This window comes from Anolis sagrei, chromosome 8 (genome assembly GCF_037176765.1).
Source record: "Anolis sagrei isolate rAnoSag1 chromosome 8, rAnoSag1.mat, whole genome shotgun sequence".
Taxonomy (NCBI): Eukaryota; Metazoa; Chordata; class Lepidosauria; order Squamata; family Dactyloidae; genus Anolis; species Anolis sagrei.
In genome coordinates, this window is record NC_090028.1 from 7504599 (window position 1) to 7532151 (window position 27553).

The following is a 27553-nucleotide window of genomic DNA, read 5'->3' on the forward strand; positions in this document are numbered from 1 at the left end:
GTGCTCAACATTTGGGACTGTGAAAATATGGTGCTGCTACCGTTCTGTGTTTGTTTGTTTTGGCTGTGCTTATGTATGTAGTTGCCCAGGTCTTTTATTCTTTTTCCTGCAAGTCCTAAGAGGTGTAAACTCTTTTTGATAAATAACATGGGAACATTTTTAATAAACTCACTGTATTCTTTGAAATGAAAGCTCTCAGGTCACGAGGGCCTTAAATTCAATACATAGATTCATTTGAGCCGTGCTTAAAGGTTGAAAGTTTTCTCTGAGAACCAAAGGGTATAATTTTATTTTAAAATTATTTTAGGAGTGCTGTGTTGCTGCAATTTGAATACAGTAAAATTTCCAATTCACACATGTTCCTCTTTAAAATACATTTCAAGTTCAGTTTACCTGCAAGGTAAGCTTTTTGCTTGAAGAGATTAGCTATAGATCTGTAGACATGAAATGCTAACCATTTCATGGTGGCCGAGAGGGCCTTCGCACATTTAAAACTTGTGCGCCAACTGTGACGTCTGACTTGACCATGGTGGTCCATGCCTTAGTTACCTCTAGACTGGATTACTGTAATGCACTCTATGTGAGGCTACCCTTGAAGATGGCCCAGAAACTACAACTTGTCCAAAGCTCGGCAGCCATATTAATAACTGGAGCAACTTACAGGGAGCGGTCAACCCCCCTGTTTAAGGAGCTCCACTGTCTGCCGTTTATTTTCCGGTCCCAATTCAAGGTGCAGGCTGTCACCTATAAAGCCCTAAACAGTTTGGGACTCGCCTACCTTCATGACCGTATCTCCCTCCATGTACCATCTCGGGCCCTCCGTTCATCTGGGGAGGCCCTTCTTTCACCCCTGCCAGCTTCACAAGCTCGCCTGGTAAGCAAAAGAGAGAGAGCTTTCTCCTCTGTGGCCCCCCAACTTTGGAACTCACTACCTGGAGAAATTAGGAAAGCCCCTACCCTAGAAACCTTTAAAAAGGACCTTAAAACCTGGCTCTTCTGCTGCGCCTTTGGAGAGTAGTTATGCAATCCCACACTACTGCTTAGCCTCAACGTTCTGTCATTGGAGTATATGTTGTTCCCCCCCCCCCTCTGTGGGAAAGCTTGATTCCACAACCGCTGCTATAATGAGCCCTCCTCCCCAAATAATCTCTCTCTCTCTTATCTCGCCCAATTTTAATTAGTTTTAATTAGTCTCTCTTTTAATCATTACATGTAGCCCGCCCATTGTCATTGTGATGGTGTCTATTGTGATTTTATATTGTTATGTATTTACATGTTTTATTTTATGATGATGTTGTTGTTTACCGTTTGCGTTTTCGGTTGTGTTTTGGTTTTATTTTATTGTAATTTGTTGTTTGGGCTTGGCCTCATGTAAGCCGCTCCGAGTCCCCAATGGGGAGACACTGGCGGGGTATATATAAAGATTATTATTATTATTATTATTATTATTATTATTTGCTTTCCAGTTGTCATAAGAGGTATGCAATCTGCATAATCAGTGTATGCACTCTCTTATTTCAGGTTTACTTAAAAGCACCTATGATTCTTAATGGTGTTTGTGTTATCTGGAAAGGCTGGATAGATCTCCAAAGATTGGATGGCATGGGCTGCCTAGAATTTGATGAAGAACGAGCACAGGTAAGGCAATTTTAAATATAGGTCTTATTTATGCACTAGATTCTGGATTTGTACATAGTATATGCTTTCTAAGGCAGGAACAGAGGGATCTTGGAAAAAGCAACTGTAAACACAGTCAACCCCTGTCTTCACTGAAAAAAGAAGACAGTAGATAGTGCCAAGATCTTCCTTACGTTTTTATGTGTTTCCTATTTCTGTTCGTATTTACTGGGGCCTGCATTTTATCATTGTTCCGATAATAATATTTCTTTCTGTCTCTCCTCACGGCTGCTCCTATCAGATTTTGACTTTGCTATCAGGTGGAATGTAATAGGATCCAGAAAGATGCAAGTTATGCCTGCCACCCAACATTTTCAAAGATGGATGATACAGGTCTTTCAGATCCTTGCAGCAGCCAGTTAGTGTTCATGCCTGAAAGCAATGTTTGTTTGTTTATTTATTTATTTATCATGTCAGGAGCAAACCAAACAGTTGTATTGCATTTTTTAACAAACAAACAAAACACAAAGTTTGCAAGCTTGGTAGTTGATTAGATATCCTTTGACCAGTATCTGGCCACTTGGAGTGCCTCTGGTGTTGCTGCAAGAAGGTCCTCCATTGTGCATGTGGCAGGGCTCAGGTTGCTTTGCAGCCGGTGGTCAGTGGTTTGCTCTCCTCCACACTCACATGTCGTGGATTCCACTTTGTAGCCCTATTTCTTGAGGTTGGCTCTGCATCTCGTGGTGCCAGAGCGCAGTCTGTTCAGCGCCTTCCAAGTCGCCCAGTCCTCTGTGTGCCCAGGGGGGAGTCTCTCATTTGGTATCAGCCATTGGTTGAGGTTCTGGGTTTGAGCCTGCCACTTTTGGACTCTCGCTTGCTGAGGTGTTCCAGCGAGTGTCTCTGTAGATCTTAGAAAACTATTTCTTGATTTAAGTCGTTGACGTGCTGGCTGATACCCAAACAGGGGGTGGGCTGGAGATGTCACTGCCTTGGTCCTTTCACTATTGGCTGCTACTTCCCGGCGGATGTCAGGTGGTGCAATACCGGCTAAACAATGTAATTTCTCCAGTGGTGTAGGGCGCAGACACCCTGTGATAATGCGGCATGTCTCATTAAGAGCCACATCCACTGTTTTAGCGTGGTGAGATGTGTTCCACACTGGGCATGCATACTCAGCAGCAGAGTAGCATAGCACAAGGGTAACAGTGGATGGGTAACAGTGTGAGACTCCATATTATATGACATTTTCATTTATCCAATGTTCTACTGGCCCGTTTATGTCGGATAAGTGAGACTCTATTATTCCAAGGGGTAGATTTCTACTCACTTCCTGTTGTCTCGTCCCTGTTTGTAACTAGGGGTTGTATGCAAGTTGGATGTTTGCATCTCCGGGACTGTCTATACTTCTCCTAAATTATGTCTGATATACATGAAGTTGGCATAAATAATATCCCAACCATTACATAATCAATTAATCTTTTAAAAGTTCTCTATTTAATTGCTTGTGGCCTTTTAATGAGCATCTTGGTGTATCTGGGTTTTTTCTTTTCCTTCTGTTAAACCAGGGGTCCACAAACTTTATAAACAGAGGGCCAGGTCACAGTCCCTCAAACTGTTGGAGGGCCGGATTATAATTTGAAAAAATATGAATGAATTCCTATTGTTCTGTCACGCGCTGGGCCTGTAAATAATTGCCTTTAAATAGGACGTGCGACTTGAGCCCAGTGGGAAGCCAGGCCCCCCCGAAGAGAAGTCCTCAGAGATTTTCCACCACAATGATCTTTAGATGGCTTATGAAGTATAACAAAGTCCTTTATTAATGAACAATCAAATAGAAACTTCTCTTGTCTTCAGTAAAGTCAATCAAATGCTTCCAGGCTTTTATGCAACTGATGGCTTCCTAATCTTGTCCACAAAGGACAGGCATTTGTCTTCAATAACTGATTCTTTACTTTAAAGGAAAATCCCCTTTTTAACTTCTCCCAGGCTGACTGTAATCTAATTCTTACTGATGTGGGCTCCGCTACTGGGTCGAACTGCGTCTCGAGCACCGAGTGGACCTACCAGTAAGGCCAGTAGATTCTCCAGCCAGTAGATTCTCCAGAGTTCTTTGGTCTTCCAAACTGTTCACCCTCTGAAATTCCTCAAAGCTTTTGGGGTGTTTCCCTGGAAAACTTTGGAGATCTTTGGATGCTCTTAAGGCTGTTCTCTCCCGGAAAGTCTTAAGGGTTGAAGCTTTTGTACAGGAGAAGCTTGTACACGTCCTCTACATTAGCTTTCCTTACTGAAACTAACTAAAAATGGCTCCCTTCCCTTCCCAATTGCCCTGAGCAAGGGGCGGAACCAAAACTTAACGATGATGGACAGGTAACTTGCCCTACGACTGCAACCAAAGGAAGCCACCTTTCTGCAGAACCCCTGAAACCCTGGACTGCAAGCAAACATTTAATACAAAGCAAATAAAGTTGGAGCTCCTGGTACAGCCATACCAGCACACCTATGCACACTGCACATATATTATTTGTAGTGCAAAAAAACACTTGAAAATAATACAGTAATTAAAATTAAGAACAATTTTAACAAATATAAACTTATTAGTATTTCAATGGGAAGCGTGGGCCTGCTTTTGGCTGATGAGATAGGGTTGTTGTTGTTGTTGTGTGCTTTCAAGTCCTTTCACACTTAGGCTGACCCTGAGTGAGGGCCGGGTAAATTACCTTGGAGGGCTGTATTTGGCCCTCGAACCTTAGTTTGAGGACCCCTGTGTTAAACAATTAACTTGCTGCTTCTTTCCCCTCCGAAAAAAAAATGCCAAGGAGAGTCTGATCTCCTACTTAAAAGGACATGTTCATAAGGCATATTTGCCCATTGCCCTTCAGTACGTATAGCTGAGGACTTAGCTGGTGTTTATGGATTGACAGATGTTTGTATTAAACTAAGCAAGGCCACAGGGGGAACTCTTTCGCATCGATTCACAAAATAGCTGCAGGGTACAGGAAATGCCCAAGGCAAAAAAGGCAATTTGACATTCTCTCATTTCAGACATTTTATTTAAAATTCAGTGTATTTCGTATATTAAAAGGTATCTGGATTCTGTGGAGGAGGACTTCTTTTGTGCCTGAACTTGTTAGGAAACCCCAGCTGTTAAAAAGATACCATCACATTAGAGCTAGTGTTTTGCACTTTTTGACATTTGGAGCTTGAAGGATGCCTTCAAAATAAAAGTAGAAAAAGAGAGTTATCAAACCAAACCAAAAGGATTATGATTTTGTTGCAAAAGGTTCCAGCAGAATTGCACTTCTGTTCCTAAACAAGGATTATATTATGCAATATACAGAAAATTGTCTATTTTACATTGATACACTAACACGATATATATAATATTATGCACAAACATACACACACACACACACGAGGGTAGGTCAAAAAATTTTGCCTCCTTTGTCATAAAAACATTATGAATGAATGTATTGTCGAAGGCTTTCATGGCCGGAATCACTGGGTTGTTGTAGTTTTCTTCGGGCTATATGGCCATGGTCTAGAGGCATTCTCTCCTGACGTTTCGCCTGCATCTATGGCAAGCATCCTCAGAGGTAGTGAGGTCTGTTGTCACTTTCCTATTTCCAACAGACCTCACTACCTCTGAGGATGCTTGCCATAGATGCAGGCGAAACATCGGGAGAGAATGCCTCTAGACCATGGCCATATAGCCCGAAAAAAACTACAACAACCCATTATGAATGAACCTAGAAGAGCAGAAGTTGCTTTAGATCATAGCCTGAAGTGTCCTCTACACAAAACAACCATTCAACATAGGCAACATCAATTTGTACACATTTAACCCAGGCATCAAAACCATTGTGGAAAAATTTGGGATTTTACTTCGTGATCTATGATTTTAAAGCTGATTTAACGTCAATCAGGTCATTGAATTTGAAACCATGTAGGTTGTCTTTCAGAGGTCCAAACAGGTCAAAGTCAGAAGGGGCCAAATCATAAACATTCTTAAGCTATTTTGGATTTCCTTAGGTGCACAATGTTCTTTTGCCAGAAATTCAATGGCGACTCTTTGTTTTAGCTTGAGCTTCATGGTTCTAATCAGTCAGTTGGAAAAAGAAAAGACTATATCTGTAATAATAATATTTATTTATTTGATCAGTCATATGACCATTTCAAAATAGAACACGAGTAAAAAACAAGGCAACAAGGTGAAGACAGCAGCCGACCTTCTATTTATAGTCAGAATCTTATTTTCCTGGTTCTTCTTTCAGAAAATCTGTAGAGTTTTGGGGGTTTTCTTATGTCAGGAGGGACTTGAGAAACTGCAAGTTGCTTCTGGTGTGAGAGAATTGGCCGTCTGCAAGGACGTTGCCCAGGGGACGCCCGGATGATTTGATGTTTTTATCATCCTTGTGGGAGGCTTCCCTCAATGTCCGCATGGGGAGCTGGAGCTGACAGAAGGAGCTCATCCACACTCTCTCCAGATTCGAACCTCCTACCTGTCAGTCTTCAGTTCTACTGACACAAGAGTTTAACCCATTGTGCCATTGGAGGCTCTTTTACCTGCATAGATAGTCCAATAGAGGGATGGAGGTATTACTTTTTGACCCACCCTCGTGTGTGTGTGTGTTTTTGTATGTATGTACAAGAGTTGAATGAAAAGTAATGCCACCACCTTCGTAACTCCTCAACAGATGGCAGTACTGGTATGCAGCAGGTACTGGGTTGTTCAGTAGACTCTCCTCTGCAGTTCCATTTTGGCGGGAAGCCTTAGCATTGAACGGTTGTGTTGTTAAAGTGCAAAGTATGGATCCCTGCAGACACGGTCAGTCAGTGCGACTTAAGCAACGTGCAGTCATTGAATTCTTGACATATTTAAACTTACTCGCACAGCGATGCACAGTTTTCACATCAACACAATCACAATAAACAACTTGAATTCTGTGGTGCATCTCCTTTGGGGTGACACTTTCTGCTGTCAAGAATTCAAACTTTTTGCAGTTTCATAAACTTGTTCCTTGTTTTTATGATCGAGCCAATTAGGAAATGACATTTATAACCCAGGAACAAAAATCGTACTATATCACAATATAAATCCAGTCAATAAATAAGGTTGCATCAAGCAACTATCATGTGAAACAATGGAAAGTAAAGCTGCTTCTTGCCTGACGCTGTGTTTATGCTTGATAGCAGGAAGACGCACTGGCACAACAAGCCTTTGAAGAAGCACGAAGAAGAACCCGTGAGTTCGAAGACAGAGACCGGTCTCATCGGGAGGAAATGGAGGTGAGAGTTTCACAGCTGCTGTCAGTTACTGGTTAGTACTCTACCAAAATCTAGATTTTTTTTTCAGTAACGTCAATGTCTAAAGCATGTTGTTTAAATCTAATGTTTTATCTGAATGTTACCGTTCAAAATAACTCCTGTTTGAACTAAAAGCGCCACGTGAATACATTAATAATTCAGTTTTTTCCCCCCTACCAATTCAATATTGCAATAGGGAGTTGCTGATCCAGTGGTTCCTAATCCAATTAGATATTTCAATTTAAATTGATTCCATCTAACATCATTACCTTTTGCTGTCTGCTCAGGCATAATAATTTAGTCACAATGCCCTATGTCACTGTCTTCTACATCGGTAGCTACAGATGGTAGATTTATGCACTGAAGTGTGTTATACATTATTTAGTAAGAAACGTAATTTTTATCATAATTGGCATCCCTGATAATGAACGGATTTGTATCTGTGGAGCACCTGAAATTGAGGATATACCACACATATTATGTGATTGTAAAATGTATCAGAAGATGAGAGACTTCTGCCTTGGTCCATATATCAAGCGGACAATGTATTGGGAATCTCATATCAGAAAAACATATTTTATGTGTGGCCAAGACCCAAAAATATTTATTTATTTATTTATTTACGGCATTTATATGCCGCCCTTCTCACCCCGAAGGGGACTCAGAGCGGCTTACAATATATATTTTCATACAATATATTATATTATTAGCATAGTACAATATCAGTATATATTACTATATTGCACTATACCATTATATTGTAATATTATTAGTAATATTACATGTAATGTAAATATATAATTATAATTATAATATTGAATTATTATTACTAGTATTAAATAAGATATAAAACAGCTCTGTGTTTAAGCAAAACAATACGTTTGAGAACCACATATTTGGGGTTGATCAGACTAAATTGTAGGGGTGATAAGGAAATGTATTATTTACTGTACTAGCTATACCCGACCACACATTGCTGTGGCCCAGTTTGGCGAAATGGCAAAGAAAGAAAAGAAAAATTGGTTTCTAATATGTGTAATTTTATAATGCTTGTGGGTAATATCTGGATTATTTATTATTTTAATGATACTATGATAATATTATTTTATATAATTACTATTTATTTAATTTTTGTTGCATTGTCTGTGCAGATGTAGAAAAAGATATATATCAGGGGACCTCAAACTTTTTAAACAGAGGGCCAGGTCACAGTCTCTCAACCTGTTGGAGGGCCGGATTATAATTGCAAGAAACATGAATGAATTCCTATGCATACTGCACATATCTTATTTGTAGTGCAAAAAAAACTGAATTGAAATACAATAATTAAATGAAGAACAATTTTAACAAATATAATCTTAGTATTTCAGTGGGAAGTGTGGGCCTGCTTTTGGCTGATGAGGTAGCGTTGTTGTTGTTGTTGTTGTTGTTGTGTGCCTTCAAGTCATTTCAGACTTAGGTTGACCCTGAGTGAGGTCCAGATAAATGACCTTGGAGGGCCATATCTAACCTCGGGCCTTTGAGGACCCCTGATATATATGGTTTATTGTATGTGTGGCTACCTGGCTATCTGTCTGGACGGCTTTGATGGTGTATTTGTGCATGTTAGAAGAGTGTTGGACGATTGTTTTTCAGGATCTCTTCCAGATTTATGTTATTTGTCATGTGTGTGTGTATGTTTATGTATATGTGTATATATGTGGGTGTGTGCCATATTTATTTACTGTATTGTCTTATTTTAACTTACTACTTAGAGTGTAATCAAGTCTTATCAAGCCTTGTTATTTAGTTTGGTATTGTGATATGGACTAAGGGCTAACTGATAAAATGTATTATTATTTGATACACAAGATGAGTATACAGAAAACAAGATCACTATGCTGGCTTTTGTATTTGATCAAAATTTGGACACTTCCCAAGTGTCTAGAACTGCGTGATGTATTGGTGAATAATGTGTGCAGATCCGACTAGGGTGGCCTTTTGCAACTGACAGGTGGCAATTTTGTCAGTTCCAATTGTTTTTAAGTACAGGCCAAGGTCTTTAGGCACTGCACCCAGTGTGCCAATCACCACTGGGACCATCTTTACTGGCTTGTGCCAGAGTCTTTGCAGTTCACTCTTTTAATCCTCATATCGTGTAAACTTTTCCGGATTATTATTACCGTATATTCCGGCATATAAGACGACTGGGCGTATAAGATGACCCCCAACTTTTCCAGTTAAAATATAGAGTTAAGATGACTCCCATGCATAAGACTACACCCGCCTATAAGACGACCCCTGACTTTTGAGAAGATTTTCTTGGGTTAAAAAGTAGTCTTATACGCCAGAATATACTGTATTATTATTATTATTATTATTATTATTATTATTATTATTATTTGAAACACAACAAGATTAGTACACAGCAAACAAGATCACTATGCTGGTTGTTGCATTGGATAACATGTCGGACACTTTCCAATATTATTATCATTATTATTATTGGCTATGTTTTAGAACAGTAGTCTTTTATTATTAGTTGAAGCAGTTGTGATAGAGTAGTCAATTCTGGCTGTAATATTCTGGAGACAAAATCTTGTGTAATCAACAAAGTGATGATAATACTTGCAGACCCAGCAACATTTTCCCCTCATCTCTCCATTAGTTACTTTGTCTATTTTTAAACTAATGTTGATTGTGAAATATATGCAAAGGGACTGTATATAATTTCAGTTTCAGTCTGTTTTCATATCCAAAAGATATTGAATATATTGTTGTATCAAACTGAACCAACAAAAAGCCCCTTACATTTTGCAGCACAAGAGTCATCACACACATATGCTTAAAGACTGGGATGATGGCGACTGAAAGTTTCATTGTTTCTGCAAAGTCGGCATAAAACTTTTTTTTTTTTTGAAAACATGCATAGCTTAAATCACTTTAATAGATACCACATTTGAGCTCAAATAAAAAAGGGAGAAACCCTCGCAAGACTTGGTCTGCCCCAATCCAAAAAGAGGCGCCAGCTCTTTGGAAACATTCAGCCAAAGCTTTGCAGCATATGAAAATGATCACAGAATGTATTCTTTATTTATATAACGTCTTGCCTAGAAGAGATGTTCCTTTATTTCATAACAGGACTGCACTCAGAAGCTAGTAGATCATGTATCGGAACAAAAACCCCTTAGAGAAAGCATTTACTGCAGTTTGCTCTCAGTATTCATACCCTTAGTCTTTCTTTATCAGAGTTAAGGGATAAGTATAAGGGAACGAAGTAGGCCATGATAATGTCACTGCTGTTTACAAAAACAGAATGGGCTTGTACAAATGAAAAAGTTCACAAAATGAGTTGTAAATCAAGACCAAGTTGACATAAGTCGTTTTTCTAGTAAAGGTAAACATTTCCCCTGACATTTAAGTTTAGTCGTGTCCAACTCCGGGAAGGGGGGGGGGTGCTCATCTCTATTTCTAAGACAAAAGGCTGGTGTTGTTCATAGACACTCTAAGGTCATGTGGCCAGCATGACTGTATGGAGCGCCGCTACCTTCTCGCCGAAGCAATACGTATTGATCTACTATTGATCCACTCACATTTGCATGTTTTCGATCTTCTAGGGTGGCAGAATTGGCAATTGGCCACCTTGATTCGGATTCCCCCAGACAGGAAGCAGCCAGACTTTGAAGCTTGCAAGGCTATTCAGTGCTAATCAAGGTTATTTTATTTATTTCTCATGTCAGGGCAACCAGTCAATTATATTACATTTCTAACAGAACAATACAAACAAGCAGACAAAAACATAAATTTTGCAAGCTTGGTAGTTGTCTAAATGTCCTTTGACCAGTATCTGTCCACTTGGAGTGCCTCTGGTGTTGCCCCAAGAAGGTCCTCCATTGTGCATGTGGCAGGGCTCAGGTTGCATTGCAGCAGGTGGTCAGTGGTTTGCTCTTCTCCACACTCGCATGTCATGGATTCCAGTTTGTGGCCCCATTTCTTAAGGCCGGCTCTGCATCTCGTGGTGCCAGAGTTTGGTAGTTGATTAAATGTCCTTTGACCAGTATCTGGCCACTTGGAGTGCCTCTGGTGTTGCCGCAAGGAGGTCCTCCATTGTGCATGTAGCAGGGCTCAGGTTGCATTGCAGCAGGTGGTCAGTGGTTTGCTCTTCTCCACACTCGCATGTCGTGGATTCCACTTTGTAGCCCCATTTCTGAAGGTTGGCTCTGCATCTCGTGGTGCCAGACCGCAGTCTGTTCAGTGTCTTCCAAGTCGCCCAGTCTTCTGTGTGCCCAGGGGGGAGTCTCTCATTTGGTATTAGCCATTGGTTGAGGTTCTGGGTTTGAGCCTGCCACTTTTGGACTCTCGCTTGCTGAGGTGTTCCAGCGATTGTCTCTGTAGATCTTAGAAAACTATTTCTTGATTTAAGTCGTTGGCGTGCTGGCTGATGACCAAACAAGGGATGGCTGGAGATGTCTCTGCCTTGGTCCTTTCACTATTGGCTGCTACTTCCCGGCGGATGTCAGGTGGTGCAATACTGGCTAAACAGTGTAGTTTCTGCAGTGGTGTAGGGCGTAAACACCCCGTGATAATGCGGTATGTCTCATTAAGAGCCACATCCCCTGTTTTAGCGTGGTGAGATGTGTTCCACACTGGGCATGCATACTCAGCAGCAGAATAGCATAGCGCAAGGGTAGATGTCTTTACTGTGTCTGGTTATGATCCCCAGGTTGTGCCAGTCAGCTTTTGTATGATATTGTTTCTAGCGCACACGAGAAGGAATCCCACTGGAGCATTGCAGCACACCGAAATACCTGGGAGTCACTCTGGACCGTGCTCTGACCTACAAGAAGCACTGCCTGAACATCAAGCAAAAAATGGGTGCTAGAAACAATATCATACGAAAGCTGACTGGCACAACCTGGGGATCACAACCAGATGCTTCAGGCTATATTTCAGTGGAAGGAACTGTCAAAACTACCTGAGTATTTCTTGCCTAACATAACCTAAGACATTCATGGGTCGCCGTAAGACAGCAGGCATATTGAAAGCATATGCATGCACACCCAGCAGCAGCAAAGCAAATACGAATCTGTGAGAAATACAGCATAGCATGTAGAAAATAGAAGGATGAATGGGGCAATTAAGAGTCGGATGGTTGGAACACAAGAGAACAATTACTAAATCAAAGGACAGCTGAAGATTTAGAGGAAAGAGGATCGGGTGCTACTGCAACCAGAGTTAGGATGTAGCTATCTATAGAAAGGGTGGATGTTACATCCCATGAGGCAACATCTGGAAAGGGTCATCTACGAGATTTCTTTTTAGTCTGGGTAGTCAAATGTCTCTTCCTGTTTTGAAGGCTGTACTGCTGAAGTATGCTTTAGAGTCATAATTATACTTTCACAGCAAAAAGCTAATACGTAGGGGTGGTTGTTAGTGTTTTTTCAATGTACATTGTTTTACAACTCATACCAACACATTAATCTCAGCATAAATCAGATCCCGAGGCAAGACGCTCAGTTTTAAAGTCTAAAATAATGCAATTTAAACCTGTCTTGTCAGTTTGAAAGTATCATAAATTGCCATAGATAAACCAGCTTTGATTTTCGCCACTCTAAAAATGAGACCTGTATATGCTCCTATAGCACTCCAGGCTAGGAAACATCTCTGTACTTAACCACCACACTCCAGTCCAAGTTAAATCAGCAAAGCAGTTTCTTGTGGGTTTTTTCGGGCTATAGAGCCATGTTCTAGAGGCATTTCTCCTGACGTTTCGCCTGCATCTATGGCAAGCATCCTCAGAGGTTGAGAAGGTCTGTTGGAAGTAGGAAAAATGGTCATATATATCTGTGCAATGGCTGGGGTGGGGCAAGGAGCTCTTCCCTGCTGCAGCTAGGTGTGAATGTTTCAGCTGATCACCTTCATTAGCATTTGAAGGCCTGCCTGAGTCTGGGAAAATCTGTTGCTGGGAGGTGTTAATCTGTGCCTGGTTTTTTCCTCTCTGTTGTTTAGCTGTTATACAGTATTAAAAAACTCAAAAATTATAACAGCTAAACAACAGAGAGGAAAAAACCAGGCACAGATTAACACCTCCCAGCAACAGATTTTCCCAGACTCAGGCAGGCCTTCAAATGCTAATGAAGGTGATCAGCTAAACATTCACACCTAACTGCAGCAGGGAAGAGCTCCTTGCCCCACCCCAGCCATTCCACAGATATATAAGCCCATTTTTCCTACTTCCAACAGACCTTCTCAACCTCTGAGGATGCTTGCCATAGATGCAGGCGAAACGTCAGGAGAAATGCCTCTAGAACATGGCTCTATAGCCCGAAAAAACCCACAAGAACCTAGTGATTCCAGCCATGAAAGCCTTCGACAATACAGCAAAGCAGTTTATTTATTTATTTATTTATTTAGTGTACTTCTACCCCGCCCTTCTCAACCCCCGAGGGGGGACTCAGGGCGGCTTACAAAAGGCACAATTCGATGCCTACACACTAATACAAATAAACTTGTAAAACAGCAATTAAAATAATTAAGACAGTTAAAACAATCAATATATAGCACAGTCAATAAACCAATCTCAAGCTCAGCATTTGCCAACTCAGAGTCCATATTTCGTTCTACATTATCTATTCTTATCGGTCGTCGTAGTCCTTTATTCATCTGCCAGATTGCCCAAACGCCTGGTCCCAAATCCATGTTTTTAATTTCCTTCTAAAGGAAAGGAGGGATGTCGCTGATCTAATTTCCCCGGGGAGAGAATTCCACAGGTGAGGGGCCACCACCGAGAAGGCCCTGCTCCTCGTCCCCGCCAATCTTGCTTGTGATAGAGGTGGGACCGAGAGCAGGACCTCCCCAGAAGATCTTAAACTCCGAGGCGGGATGTAGAGGGAGATCCGTTCGGACAGATACGCTGGGCCGGAACCATATAGGATTTTGTAGGTCAAAACCAGCACTTTGAATTGTGCTCGGAATTGGATCGGCAGCCAGTGGAGCTGACATAGCAGAGGGGTGGTATGCTCCTTGTATGACGCTCCGGTGACTAATCTGGCTGCCTCCCGCTGGACTAATTGAAGTTTCCGAACAGTCTTCAAAGGCAACCCCACGTAGAGTGCGTTGCAGTAATCTAATCGGGATGTAACAAGAGCGTGGACCACCGTGGCCAGATCCGACTTCCCAAGGTACGGGCACAGCTGGCGCACAAATTTTAATTGTGCAAAAGCTCTCCCGGCCACCGTCAAGACCTGGGGTTCCAGGCTCAGCGATGAGTCCAGGATCACACCCAAGCTGCGAACCTGCGTCTTCAGGGGGAGTGGAACCCCGTCTAACACAGGCTGTAACCCTATGCCCTGTTCGGCCTTACGACTGACCAGTAGGACCTCTGTCTTGTCTGGATTCAATTTCAATTTTATTGAAGACTAGCCACACGTTGCTGTGGCCCAGTCTGTGTATATGTGTTTTGTGTGTGTATATATTTGTGTATATATGTGGTTTTGCACATACATTGTAATGTAATTTTTATTTTTTGGTTTTTTAAGTCCCCTTCGCTGTGTTTTTCAGTGTTTTTATGAGTGTTGGTCACTTGTTGATCTGTTACGGGTGTAGTTTCCAGATTTGGTGTCAATTCGCCCAGTGGTTTTTGAGTTATGTTAATCCCACAAACGAACATTATATTTTTATTCATATAGATGGTCACTCATTGACCTAGTATCCCTCCCTCCAATGAGCAGTTGGGCTTTATTTCCTGGAAGATGGACTGGTTGGATCTTCTCGCAGTCCAAGGCACTCTCAGCACTTTCCTCCAACACCACACAAAATTTGGACACATTACACCTAGTTAAAGCAATGGTCTTCCCTGTAGTAACCTATGGATGTGAGAGCTGGACCTTAGGGAAGGCTGAGCGAAGGAAGATCGATGCTTTTGAGCTGTGGTGTTGGAGGAAAGTGCTGAGAGTGCCTCGGACTGCGAGAAGATCCAACCAGTCCATCCTCCAGGAAATAAAGCCCGGCTGCTCACTGGAGGGAAGGAGACTAGAGACAAAGTTGAAGTACTTTGGGCACATCATGAGGAGACAGCAAAGCCTAGAGAAGACAATTATGCTGGGTAAAGTGGAAGGCAAAAGGTAGTATTATATTCTGATGCTTTGCTGTGCTTCTACAGAAATCCCTAATATATGTTCCCTAAGCCAAAGTTCAGTCTTTGGCCAAAGGTTTGGATTTCAAAAACAGTAAAGATGGAGATGTTATTCCTCCATGTTTGTCCGCAGTGTTGTAACTAGGATATAGCAAAATGATCCAGACACGAATATCAGAAAGACTGTGAATTAGATGCACTGATGTCACAGACAAAAGATTGCCAGGGTGCTTGCTGGTAATTTTGTAGTAGCTCTGTCTCACCACAGCTCCTACCACATAATGGGTGTCCTCCTGGACTCATCACTTACGCTTGAAGCTCAGGCGTCAGCGGTGGCCGGCAGGGCCTTTGCACAATTGAGACTCGTGCGCCAACTGCGACCATACCTCGTGAAGGCCGATCTGGCCAGGGTGGTCCATGCCTTAGTCACCTCCAGATTGGACTACTGTAGTGCACTCTACGTGGGGCTGCCCTTGAAAACAGCCCGGAAATTTCAGTTGGTTCAATGGTCGGCGGCCAGGTTGTTAACTGGTGCTCCTTACAGGGAGAGGTCAACCCTCCTGTTCAAGGAGCTCCGTTGGCTGCCGTTCATTTTCCGTGCCCAATTCAAGGTGCAGGTGCTTACCTACAAAGCCCTAAACGGTTTGGGACCCACCTACCTGTATGACTGCATTTCCGTATACGAACCCACACGATCCCTTCATTCATCTGGAGAGGCCCTGCTCACAATCCCACCTGCATCGCAAGCACGATTGGTGGAAACGAGGGACAGGGCCTTCTCGGTGGTGGCCCCACGACTCTGGAACTCCCTCCCCAAGGACATCAGGCAAGCCCCAACATTGGCAGTCTTCAGAAGGTCTTGAAAACATGAATGTTCCAGTGTGCCTTCCCAAATTAAGGAATCCCAAGCAATATGTCCCAAATGCACTTTACGAGAGAGTTAGAATTGTCTGCACACCCTCTTATCCCCAAAGTATCCATCCTATTTCACCTGGACATGCCCAGCATTTTTAAAAATGTTAATCATTACATTTGGCCTTGCCACAGGTTTTTAAATACGTCCTGATTTTTGTTCTTGTTTTGCTTTGTTATTGTTTTATTGTATTGTTGTTATTGTGTTTGTCTGATGTATTTTTGGGCTTAGCCTCCTGTAAGCCGCATGTGGTGTTCCATGTGGTTGGGAGGCTGTAAATGTGCCTCACACGAATGTTCCAAAAACATTTGCCTGTGCTTCTGTAATTTCTGTGCTTAATTGAAGAAATGGGACTCAAAATGGCTGTTGGAGCAATATCTAGGGGGAAAGAGCAGGCTTTCATGTTGTATAGCCTGAAGGGTAAATGGTGGGGAGAGAGAAAGCCATTCCAGGTGTAAATACCAGGAAATATTTTATATGCATGATCTAAAATGCTGAAATGGCCACTTCAATCATGTTAAGAGCCTCTCCAAAAAGTAACATGAAACGGCCGCTTCTTGACAACCTGAATCAGAACCCCCTCACGTTGCATTTCGGTATATCTGTCGGAGAAATCCTAGCTTCCCCCATTAGGAAAAAAGGTGCTTTCAGTTGAAAAAGAATGATTTCAAAAGCCGGTAGAGATGCTATAAATATATAATTACTATTGATCCCTGTCAGTTAGCATCTCGCTGTTACTCAGCCTCTTTCTAACCTGCATTGACAGAAAGAGGAGCATCTATTACAGTATTGCTTGACTTGCAAAAGAGATGCTCCTCTGTCGAGCATGCGGCATTGATTCTGTGCAAGCACAAGACAACGTTATGGGCATTCAGTGGCATTTTTGCAATGCTGACGAATGGCATCTGCCACGTTGTGCTGATTCCTGCCAAGTGCATTTGGGTTGTTTGCTAATTTAATCCATTTGTGAGCTACCGTTCAAGAGCATAATCTTCTATTTATTTATCTATATATATAAAAATGCTCTGTGCATAATGAGTTCCTTAAAAACAAAAGAAACAATGAACGAAATCACACCAAATTTGGCAACAAAACGTCTCACAACACAAGGAGTGACCATCACTCAAAAAATGACGATTTTGTTATTTGGGAGTTGTAGTTACTGGGATTTATAGTTCACCTACAATCAAAGAGCATTCTGAACTCTACCAGCGATGGAATTGAACCATACTTGGCATACGAAACTCCCATGACCAACAGAAAATACTGGAAGGGTTTGATGGGCATTGTCCTTTGTTTTTGGAGTTGTAGTTCACCTACATCCAGAGAGCACTGTGGACTCAAACAATGATGGATCTGGACCAAACTTGGCACAAATACTCAAAATGCCCAAATATGAACACAGATGGGAGTTTGGGAGAAATAGACCTTGACATTTGGGAGTTGTAGTTACTGGGATTTATAGTTCACCTACAGTCAAAGAGCATTCTGAACCCTATGAATAACAGAATTGGGGCAAACTCCCCACACAGAACCTCCATGACCACCAGAAAATACTTAAGGCCATCCAGTCCAACTCCCTTCACCAGGGCAAGAAAACGTGAACAAAGCCCTCCTGACAAAGGGCCATCCAGCCATAGAGAGAGAGAGAGAGAGAGATAGATAGATAGATAGATAGATAGATATGATTCACACACAGATATAGTATCATAGATTTGAAAGGGACCCTTAAAGAAGGACAATGAAATGTTGCATGTTCCACAGTAGGCAAACCCGACACTCTCCACATCAACACTGACAAAGAAACAGCAAGAAATACTGTTAACCCACAAGTATAAAGAAATGACATATATTAGAAACCAACACTTTCTCATTACTTTATTTTCCAGATCAACAGACTGGGCCACAGGAACGCGTGGCCGGGGACAGCTAGTATAGTATAAAACAATGGAAATATATATGAGTTTAAAAAATCAGTATAAAGAATCTGTCTATACCAGTGGTTCTCAACCTTCCTAATGCCGCGACCCCTGAATACAGTCCCTTATGTTGTGGTGGCCCCCAACCATAAAATTATTTTTGTTACTACTTCATAACTGTAATTTTGCTACTGTTATGAATCGTAATGTTGATATCTGATATGCAGGATGTATTTTCATTCCCTGGACCAAATTTGGCACAAATACCCAATACGCCCAAATTTGAATATTGGGGGGAGGAGTTATTTTGTCATTTGGGAGTTGTAGTTGCTGGGATTTATAGTTCACCTAAAATCAAAGAGCATTCTGAACTCCACAAACGATAGAGTTGAACCAAACTTAGCACACAGAGCTCCTAAGACCAAGAGAAAATACTGAAAGGGTTTGGTGGGCATTGACCTTGAGTTTTGGGGTTTATTTATTTATTTATTTATCGTGTCATCCGCAACCATACCATTGTATTACATTTCTAACAGAAAAAAACAAACATATAAAAAAACACAAATTTTGCAAAATTGGTAGTTGATTAAATGTCCTTTGACCAGTATCTGGCCACTTGGAGTGCCTCTGGTGTTGCCGCAAGGAGGTCCTCCATTCTGCATGTGGCAGGGCTCAGGTTACATGGCAGCAGGTGGTCAGTGGTTTGCTCCTCTCCACTCTCGCATGTCGTGGATTCCACTTTGTGGCCCTATTTCTTAAGATGGGCTCTGCATCTCATGGTGCCAGTCCTCTGTGTGCCCAGGGGGGAGTCTCTCATCTGGTATCAGTCATTGATTGAGGGTCTGGGTTTGAGCCAGGCCCATAGCCAGGATTTTGTTTTGGGGGGGGGGGGCTGAATTTTTTTCAGGGAGGGTTTCGGGGGGGGTGAGTTTTGGGGGGGGGGCTGAGTCTGAGTGAAAGAGGGTCTACCCTAGCAAACCCTTTTTATCATTACCCCAATACCCCCATGCATATGGGATATATTGAGTATGGTGATCAGATCATGATATAAATAAACCTAACAGTTTAAATAATGCACCAGTAAGGCCTTTTCGCGAACCACCAGGAGAATTTCGGGGGGGGGGGGGGGGCTGAAGCCCCTCAAGCCCCCCCCCTCCCCGGCTACATGCCTGGTTTGAGCCTGCCACTTTTGGACTCTCGCTTGCTGATGTGTTCCAGCGAGTGTCTCTGTAGATCTAAGAAAACTATTTCTTGATTTAAGTCATTGACGTGCTGGCTGATACCCAAACAGGGGATGAGCTGGAGATGTCACTACCTTGGTCCTTTCACTATTGCCTACTACTTCCCGGCGGATGTCAGGTGGTGCAATACTGGTTAAGCAGTGTAATTTCTCCAGTGGAGTTTTGGAGTTGTAGTTCCTCTATACCCAGAGAGCACTGTAGACTCAAACGATGATGGATCTGGACCAAACTTGGCACGAATACTCAATATGCCCAAATGTGAACACTGGTGGAGTTTGGGGGAAATAGTCCTTGACATTTTGGGAGTTGTAGTTGCTGGGATTTGTAGTTCACCTACAATCAAAGAGCATTCTGAACCTCACCAACGACAGAACTTCCCACACAGAATCCCCATGACTAACAGAAAATACTGTGTTTTCCAGTGGTCTTTAGTGACCCCTCTGACACTCCCTCATGACCCCTCCAGGGGTCCCGACCCCCAGGTTGAGAACCATTGCTCTACTGTATCTCCAAATTTGGGGTTGGGTTGTCATTGGAAATGCTATTTTGCCTTGCTTTTGAACTGCTCTAGACATATCAACCCCAATCCTTTTTTATCCCTCTTTCCTTTCTTGTGTCAATTCAGGCAAGAAGGCAACAAGACCCTAGTCCTGGCTCAAACCTGGGAAGCGGCGATGATCTCAAGCTACGCTGAGAGACGTAACGCAGCCGTGCTTTTTTCCACTTGGCAAACGACGGAATTAGAAAGACCAAAAACTGTGATAACTGGGTATATACTATCATCGATTCCCCGACCTGCGGCAGCCAATCTATCACGTCCTGCCAGGGTTTGCACTATGTTGATGTTGCATTGCCTACGTTTTGGTTCCTTAAGCATGCCACCGGTGGGAATTTGAGATTCTTGTTTTTCTATGCAAGCTTATTTTGTTGGCACTATTTTAGTGAAGAAAGAATTTATGCAGCTATATATATATTAAGAAAAAGTTCCTCGACTGGTAATACTTGTTCATTTCAGACTAGATCGAAACATTACAGATTAAAGGGGTTTGTGTGTGTGTGTGCGTGTGTGACATTTTTGAAACCAAACTTTCTAAACTAATTTTTATATGGGATTTTGGATTTATTTTTTGTTCATAGTGTTCTTGCTTTTAGACATGCGTTCTTTATGGTCTCTTGCACTTTTTTTGCTCTTAACTTTGCAAGACATTTTATCTTTTTCTGCATTGTGCCTCCTTAAAAAAAAAATCGCAAGTCGCACAGTATTGCCAAGTCACAGAAATACCTTCCATACAATCATGTTGAAAATTGCTGCTTTAAGTGTTTTTAGGTACTATCATGTTTTCACTTGAATGGAGATGCAAATTGAGACATTTGAACTTTATGCTGGTTATAATGTGCCCTTTTTTGTTGTTCAGGAAAGTAAACGAGGTCAAGTAATACGGAAGTCTCTGCTTTTGAAAACTCATTCCATCCTTTTTTGCAACTCTGACTTGAAACCATTTCATTGCTGTATTTTCCGTCCAATATATTCTGTTTTGGGAGAATAATAATAATAATAAAACTTTATTTATACCCTGCTCCATCTCCCCCAAGGGGACTCGGTGTGGCTTACATAAGGCCATGCCCATCAGTACAGTACATACATTATAACAAAAACACATGACAATACCAGAAGTAAAATACATAAAATACAAAGAAATAAAATAAACAAATATCAGTCTAAGGAAGATATGGGCGAACCGAGCCCCGGGGTCCAGATGGGCACTTTCCTCAGGCCCTCTTATCTCTCACCATCCTATCCTTCCTTCCCTGTTTTCTTCCTCCTTCCTTTCCTACCTCCCTTTTTCTTTATTTCTCTCTGCCTCCTTCCTTCCCTTCCGTGCTTTTGTCCTTCCCTTTCTCTTCTCTCTCTCCCTTTCTCCTTCCTTCCTTCCCTCCCTTTTGTCTTTCCTTCCTTCTCTTTCCTTCCCTTTTTCCTTCCTCCTCCCCTTTTGTCTTTCCTTTCTTCTCTTTCCTTCCTCCCTTCCCTTCATCCTTTTTTCCTCCCTTTCTTCCTTCCTTCTCTTTTCCCTTCTTCCTTTTCTTTTTCCTTCCCTTCCTCCCTCCCTTCCTTCCCTTTTGTATTTTACCTCTTTCCTTCCTTCCCTTCATTCTTCTTGTCCTCCCTTTCTTCCTTCCTTCTCTTTTTCCTTCTCCCCCTTCCTTCACTTTTGTCTTTCTTTCTTTCCTTCCTTCTCTTTCCTTCCCTTCATCCTTCTTTTCCTCCCTTTCTTCCTTCTCTTTTTCCTTCCTCCTTCCCTCCCTCCCTTCCTTCCCTTTTGTCTTTCCCTTCACCTCTTTCCTTCCTTCCCTCTATCCTTCTTGCCCTCCCTTTCTTCCTTCCTTCTCTTTTTCCTTCCTCCTCTTTTTCCTTGCTTCCTTCCTCCCTCGCTTCCTTCCTTCCCTTTTGTCTTTCCTTTCATCTCTTCCCTCCATCCTTCTTTTCCTCCATTTCTTCTCTTTCTCCTTCCTCCTTCCCTCCCTCCCTCCCTCCCTCCCTCCCTTCCTTCCTTCCTTCTCTTTTGTCTTTCCTTCTCTTTCCTTCCTCCGTTCCTTTCCTTCCTTCCTTCCTTCCTTCCTTCCTTCCTTCCTTCCCTTTTCTTCCTACTCTCTTTTCTTCCTAATGTTCAGGTGGGGAATCTCCTTTCCTGTAGTTTGAAGCCATTGTTTTGCATCCTAGACTCCAGGGCAGCAGAAAACAAGCCTGCTCCCACCCTCCTATAACTATCTTTCACATATTTATACATGGCCCTCATCATGTCTCCTCTCAGCCTTCTCTTCTGCAGGCTAAACATGCCCAGCTCTTTAAGCCGCTCCTCATGGGGCTTGTTCTCCAGACCCTTGATCTTTTGAGTCTCCCTTCTCTGGACACATTCCAGCTTGTCAATATCTCCCTTCATTTGCGGTGCCCTGAATTGAACACAGTGGGATTCCAGGTAAAGTGGTCTTACCAAGGCAGAATAGAGAGGTAGCATGACTTCCCTGGATCTAGGCACTAGACTCCTATTGATGCAGGCCAAAATCCCATTGGCTTTTTTAGCCGCTGCATGACATTGTTGGCTCATGTTCACATTCCTGTCCACAAGGACTCCAAGATCTTTTCCACTCGTCCTGTTGTTGAGCCAGGCAGTGTCACTCCATTCTGTCTCTTTGCGTTTCCTTTTTTCTGCCTAAGTGGAGTATCTTTCATTTGTCCCTGTTGGACTTCCTTTTGTTTTGGAAATACATAAACAACCTCTGAGGATGCTTGCCATAGATGCAGGCGAAACGTCAGGAGAGAATGCTTCTAGAACATGTCCATATTGGCTGAAAAACAACTCATACGTAAACATTGTTTGCATGCTTTCCTTCAGCTTTCTCTTTTCCAAGGTAACCTTTCCCCCCCCCCCCCCCCCAGTTTCCTTATAGAGATTAATAGTTTCCAGACCTTTGATAATTTTGGTTGCCCTTTTCTGGTCAAAGTGGTCATCATTCATCCTCTGGTCGATACCGCATCCACTTTCCTTAAAACCGTCTCAGGGTTGTCAAACTTCTCTAAAATGCTGCTCTAGAAGATATCGATACTTTCCAGGCCAAAATACTCCAATATAATGCTCCTTCTCAGATTAATGTAGTTATTTACGTTTTTCTACCAATATGAATACTCCAGTAATACCCCAATAATACTCCTATCATCCCCAACCATTATTCATACTTGCTGTTGGGAGTTGAGATTCATAATTTGCAGGGACACTTTTTTTTAGCTTTATTTTATGCATTTCAGTTTCTAATAATAATAAAAATACAAATAATACACTTTATTTATATTCCGCTTTATCTCCCCGGAGTGGATTACAGTACACATATAAAGAAAATGCCTTTCAGACAACGAACAACGACATACAATACACAAAAAATGTAAAGGCCTTCCCTTCTCATCTCCGACGTCTGGAGGTGATGCTCAACTCCGACCACAGGGAGGTGCTCTTGTTCCATTTTCCATGCCCAGGAGCCTTCTATCCATAGACATCTCCGATCTTTTTGCCAGCATGTCTGCATGGGCCACCCTTTTACCTTCCTGCTGCGGTACCTATTGATCTACTCATGTTGAATTGCTAGGTTGGCAGAAGCTAGAGCTGACAGTTGGGAGCTCACCCCAACTCGTGGCTTCGGTCAGCAGCCTTTCCTGCAGCTAGCATTTTTAACAGCCGTGCTACCATGGAAAGAGTTTCTTTGTGTATTTTGTGTTCCGACTTCCAGAAATGTTTTTTACACATGCCGGTGTGAGTAGGAAACTCTCATTTTATTTACCGAAACGGTTGCAAATATTTTGTCCATGCACACGACAACCCTGAATCTTCCTTGTTGGGTGCAATTCTCAGATAACGTTCACCAAAACAGAACTGTGTTGTCGTCGCATTTCATTTCGTTAACTTCACCGTTCCGTGTGGGTCGTTTCTCTTTCCAAAACAAGGTACTCTAGGGAGCAAAATCCCCAAAATAAGTGCTTTTCTGATTCCTATCCCTGTGTTCTCAAATAGTACGGTTTTATTGGATTGATTCAGCTACTGGTTCGAAAGCATGAGTGAACAAATTATACCTTTGCGTCCAAACTGTTGCTGTCTGCGAGCAAGTATTTTTTTCATCTTCACTTGAACTGTGTGACTTAATGGCTGGGTTCAGGTAGTCCTCTCTCAGTTTGGTTTGCTGCGAGTTTTCCAAGCTGCATGGCCATGTTCCAGAAGCATTCTCTCCTGACGTTTTTCCCACATCTATGGCAAGCATGCTCAGAGATTGTGAGGTCTGTTGGAAACTAGGCAAGTGGGGTTTATATATCTGTGGAATAATGTCCCGGGTGGGAGAAAGAACTCTTGCTTGTTTGAGGGAAGCATGAATTTTGCAATTGACCATCTTTATCAGGATTCCCCCAGGCAGGAAGCAGCCAGGCTTTGAAGCTGCAAGACCATTAAATGGGTTCACACTGATAGCAAAAGCTACACCGTAGTCAAAAGGGTCCAGTCCAGTGGTCAAATGCAGAGAGTTCAATAAACTAAGTCCAGGGATCAAGAGTCTATATATTGTAGTCAAAAGCTAGTCCAAAGGTTCTCTGGATGTAGGTGAACTACAACTCCCCCAAATCAAGGTGAATTTTCTTCAAAGACCTCCAGTATTTTTTGGTGGTCATGGGGACTCTGTGTGACAAGTTTGGCCCAATTCCATCTTTGGTGGAGTTCAGAGTGCTCTTAGATTGCAGGTGAACTACACATGGCAGTATCTACAACTCCTAGACATCATGTTGATTGAGTGGGAAAAAGAACTCTTATCTGCCTGAGGCAAGTGTGAATGTTGCAATTGGCCACCTTGATTAGCATTGAATAGCTTTGCAGCTTCAAAGCCTGGCTGCTTCCTGTCTGGGGAAATCCTTTATTGGGAGGTGTTAGCTGACCCTGATTGTTTCCTGTCAAGGCAGCCAATTGACACTGAATGGCCTTGCAGCTTCAAAGCCGATTCACGGGAGATCCAGTTCACAAAATAAAGTTACTTTTTTATGCAGTGCTCAATTCAAATCGCATATCTTGAGATTTACTGTGAAATAAATTCATGGAAGTTTGTGCCATAAATGACTACTATTCATGATAACGAAGTATCATCTGAGGAGCCCCCAGTGGCGGAGTGGGTTAAACCGCTGAGCTGCTGAACTTGCTGATTGAAAGGTCGTAGGTGTCACGTTGCCAGGGCTCTACCTTATTTAGGTAGAGATGAACCAAACTCCCAGTTTTATCAAACAGTTATCAAAAGGTCTCTACCTTATTTAGGTAGAGGTGAACCAAACTCCCAGTTTTATCAAACAGTTATCAAAAGGTCTCTACCTTATTTAGGTAGAGATGAACCAAACTCCCAGTTTTATCAAACAGTTATCGAAAGGTCTCTACCTTATTTAGGTAGAGGTGAACCAAACTCCCAGTTTTATCAAACAGTTATCAAAAGGGCTCTACCTTATTTAGGTAGAGATGATCCAAACTCCCAGTTTTATCAGTTATCAAAAGGGCTCTACCTTATTTAGGTGGAGATGAACCAAACTCCCAGTTTTATCAAACAGTTATCAAAAGGGCTCTACCTTATTTAGGTGGAGATGAACCAAACTCCCAGTTTTATCAGTTATTTAGTTATCACTTATTTAGGTGGAGATGAACCAAACTCCCAGTTTTATCAAACAGTTATCAAAAGGTCTCTACCTTATTTAGGTAGAGGTGAGCCAAACTCTCAGTTTTATCAAACAGTTTAATCAAAACAGCACTTACTTGCTGGCAGTTTTAATAAACCAAAACATAAAACACAAAGATAGCACGCAGCTACAGAATAAACAAAAACTGAGAGCAAAAGCTACACCGTAGTCAAAAGGGTCCAGTCCAGTGGTCAAATGCAGAGAGTTCAATAAACAAAGTCCAGGGATCAAGAGTCTATACCAGTGTTTCTCAACCTGGGGGTCGGGACCCCTGGAGGGGTCACGAGGGGGTGCCAGAGGGTCACCAAAGACCACCAGAAAACACAGTGTTTTCTCTTGGTCATGGAGGTTCTGTGTGGGAAGTTTGGCCCAATTCAATCATTGGTAGGGTTCAGAATGCTCTTTGATTGTAGGTGAACTATAAATCCCAGCAACTACAACTCCCAAATGTCAAGGTCAATTTTTCCCAAACTCCACTAGTGTTTACATTTGGGCATATTGGGAATTCGTGCCAAGTTTGGTCCAGATCCATCATTGTTTGAGTACACAGTGCTCTCTGGATGTAGGTGAACCACAACTCCCAAAACTCAAGGTCAATGCCCACCAAACGTTTCCAGTATTTTCTGTTGGTCATGGGAGTTCTGGGTGCCAAGTTTGGTTCAATTCCATTGTTGGTGGAGTTCAGAATGCACTTTGATTGTAGGTGAACTATATATCCCAGCAACTACAACTCCCACAGGACAAAATCAATATCCTCCCCCAATCCCACCAGTATTCCAATTTGGGTGTATTGGGTATTTGTGCCAAATTTGGTCCAGTGTATGAAAATACATCCTGCATATCAGATATTTGCATTACTATTCATAACAGCAGCAAAATGACAGTTATGAAGTAGCAATGAAACTAATTTTATGGTAGGGGGTCACCATAACATGAGGAAGCGTATTAAGGGGTCGTGGCATTAGGAAGGTTGAGAACCACTGGTCTATACCGTCAAAAGCTAGTCCAAAGGTTCAAGGTTCCAGGATTCCAAGATTACAGAAGACAGGTCAGGATACCGAAAAATCCAACAGACCTGGGGGGAAAACCAGCAGCATCCACCACCAAAATGCAACAGATACTTTTCTCCCAAAAAATCAATCCCAAGGTTAGCTCCTTAAATCCAGTAACACCCAACTGCAACCCATCTCCTACACACCTCCACCCCTAATTGCTTTCACCCATGAACTCCTACTTACAGGTTACCAAACCCTCTAGAACTAATACTCACATTAACCCTTCCATCACAACCACCATCAACTGCAGAAAATATGACAGTAGGTTTGAATCCAGAGAGCAGCATGAGCTCTCGCTGTTAGCCCCAACTTCTGGCAGCCTAGCAGTTCGAAAACATGCAAATGTGAGTAGATCAATAGGTACCGCTCCGGCGGGAAGGTAACAGCGCTCCATGCAGTCACACCAGCCACATGACCTTGGAGGTGTCTACGGTCAACGCTGGCTATTCAATTTAGACATGGAGATGACTACCAACCTCCAGATACAGACACAACTGAAGGTCAGGGGGAAACTTTTACTTTTACCAAGTATCGTCTCCATTATCAGGGATAATTTACCTCTGTAAGCCAGTTGCTGGAGTGCTAGAAAGAGGTGGCAGGGGATTAAAGTTTATTATTATTATTATTATTATTATTATTATTATTATTATTATGGAGCCCCCGGTGGCGCAGTGGGTTAAACCCATGTGCTGGCAGGACTGAAGACCAACAGGTCGCAGGTTCGAATCCGGGGAGAGGCGGGTGAGCTCCCTCTATCAGCTCCAGCTCCTCATGCGGGGAGATGAGAGAAGCCTCCCACAAGGATGATAAAACATCAAAATCATCCGGGCGTCCCCTGGGCAACGAACTTGTAGACGGCCAATTCTCTCACACTAGAAGCGACTTGCAGTTTCTCAAGTCACTCCTGACATGAAAAAATTATTATTATTATTATTATTATTATTATTATTATTATCTGTGGACATTCCTCAGATACAGAAACCTTACTTGCTATTCTGTGCTAATCAAGGTGAGCAATTGCATCATCTACACCAGGGGTCCTCAAACTTTAAAAAATTCCTATGCACATTGGACATATCTTATTTTGCTGTGTGGAAGGGTTCTTTCTCGCCCTCTTTAGGCAGTAATTCCAGGAGCAGAGAATGGG

The 27553-nt window shown here is 42.3% G+C and overlaps 1 protein-coding gene across 2 annotated transcripts in view; it reads left to right on the forward strand.

The window, feature by feature from the left end:
• The window catches only part of CBFB (core-binding factor subunit beta), a 61863-nt gene extending 41312 nt beyond the window's left edge, over positions 1-20551 (forward strand). The window contains exons 4-6 of one of the 2 annotated variants that reach the window (XM_067471010.1): positions 1522-1638; positions 6808-6934; positions 19733-20551. In XM_067471010.1, the coding sequence (XP_067327111.1) occupies positions 1522-1638; positions 6808-6934; positions 19733-19755 (267 nt within the window). In that variant the 3' untranslated portion in view covers positions 19756-20551. The remainder of the gene's footprint in view (positions 1-1521; positions 1639-6807; positions 6935-19732) is intronic. The other variant, XM_067471009.1, reaches the window with a different exon arrangement.
• Positions 20552-27553: the final 7002 nt, after the last annotated feature.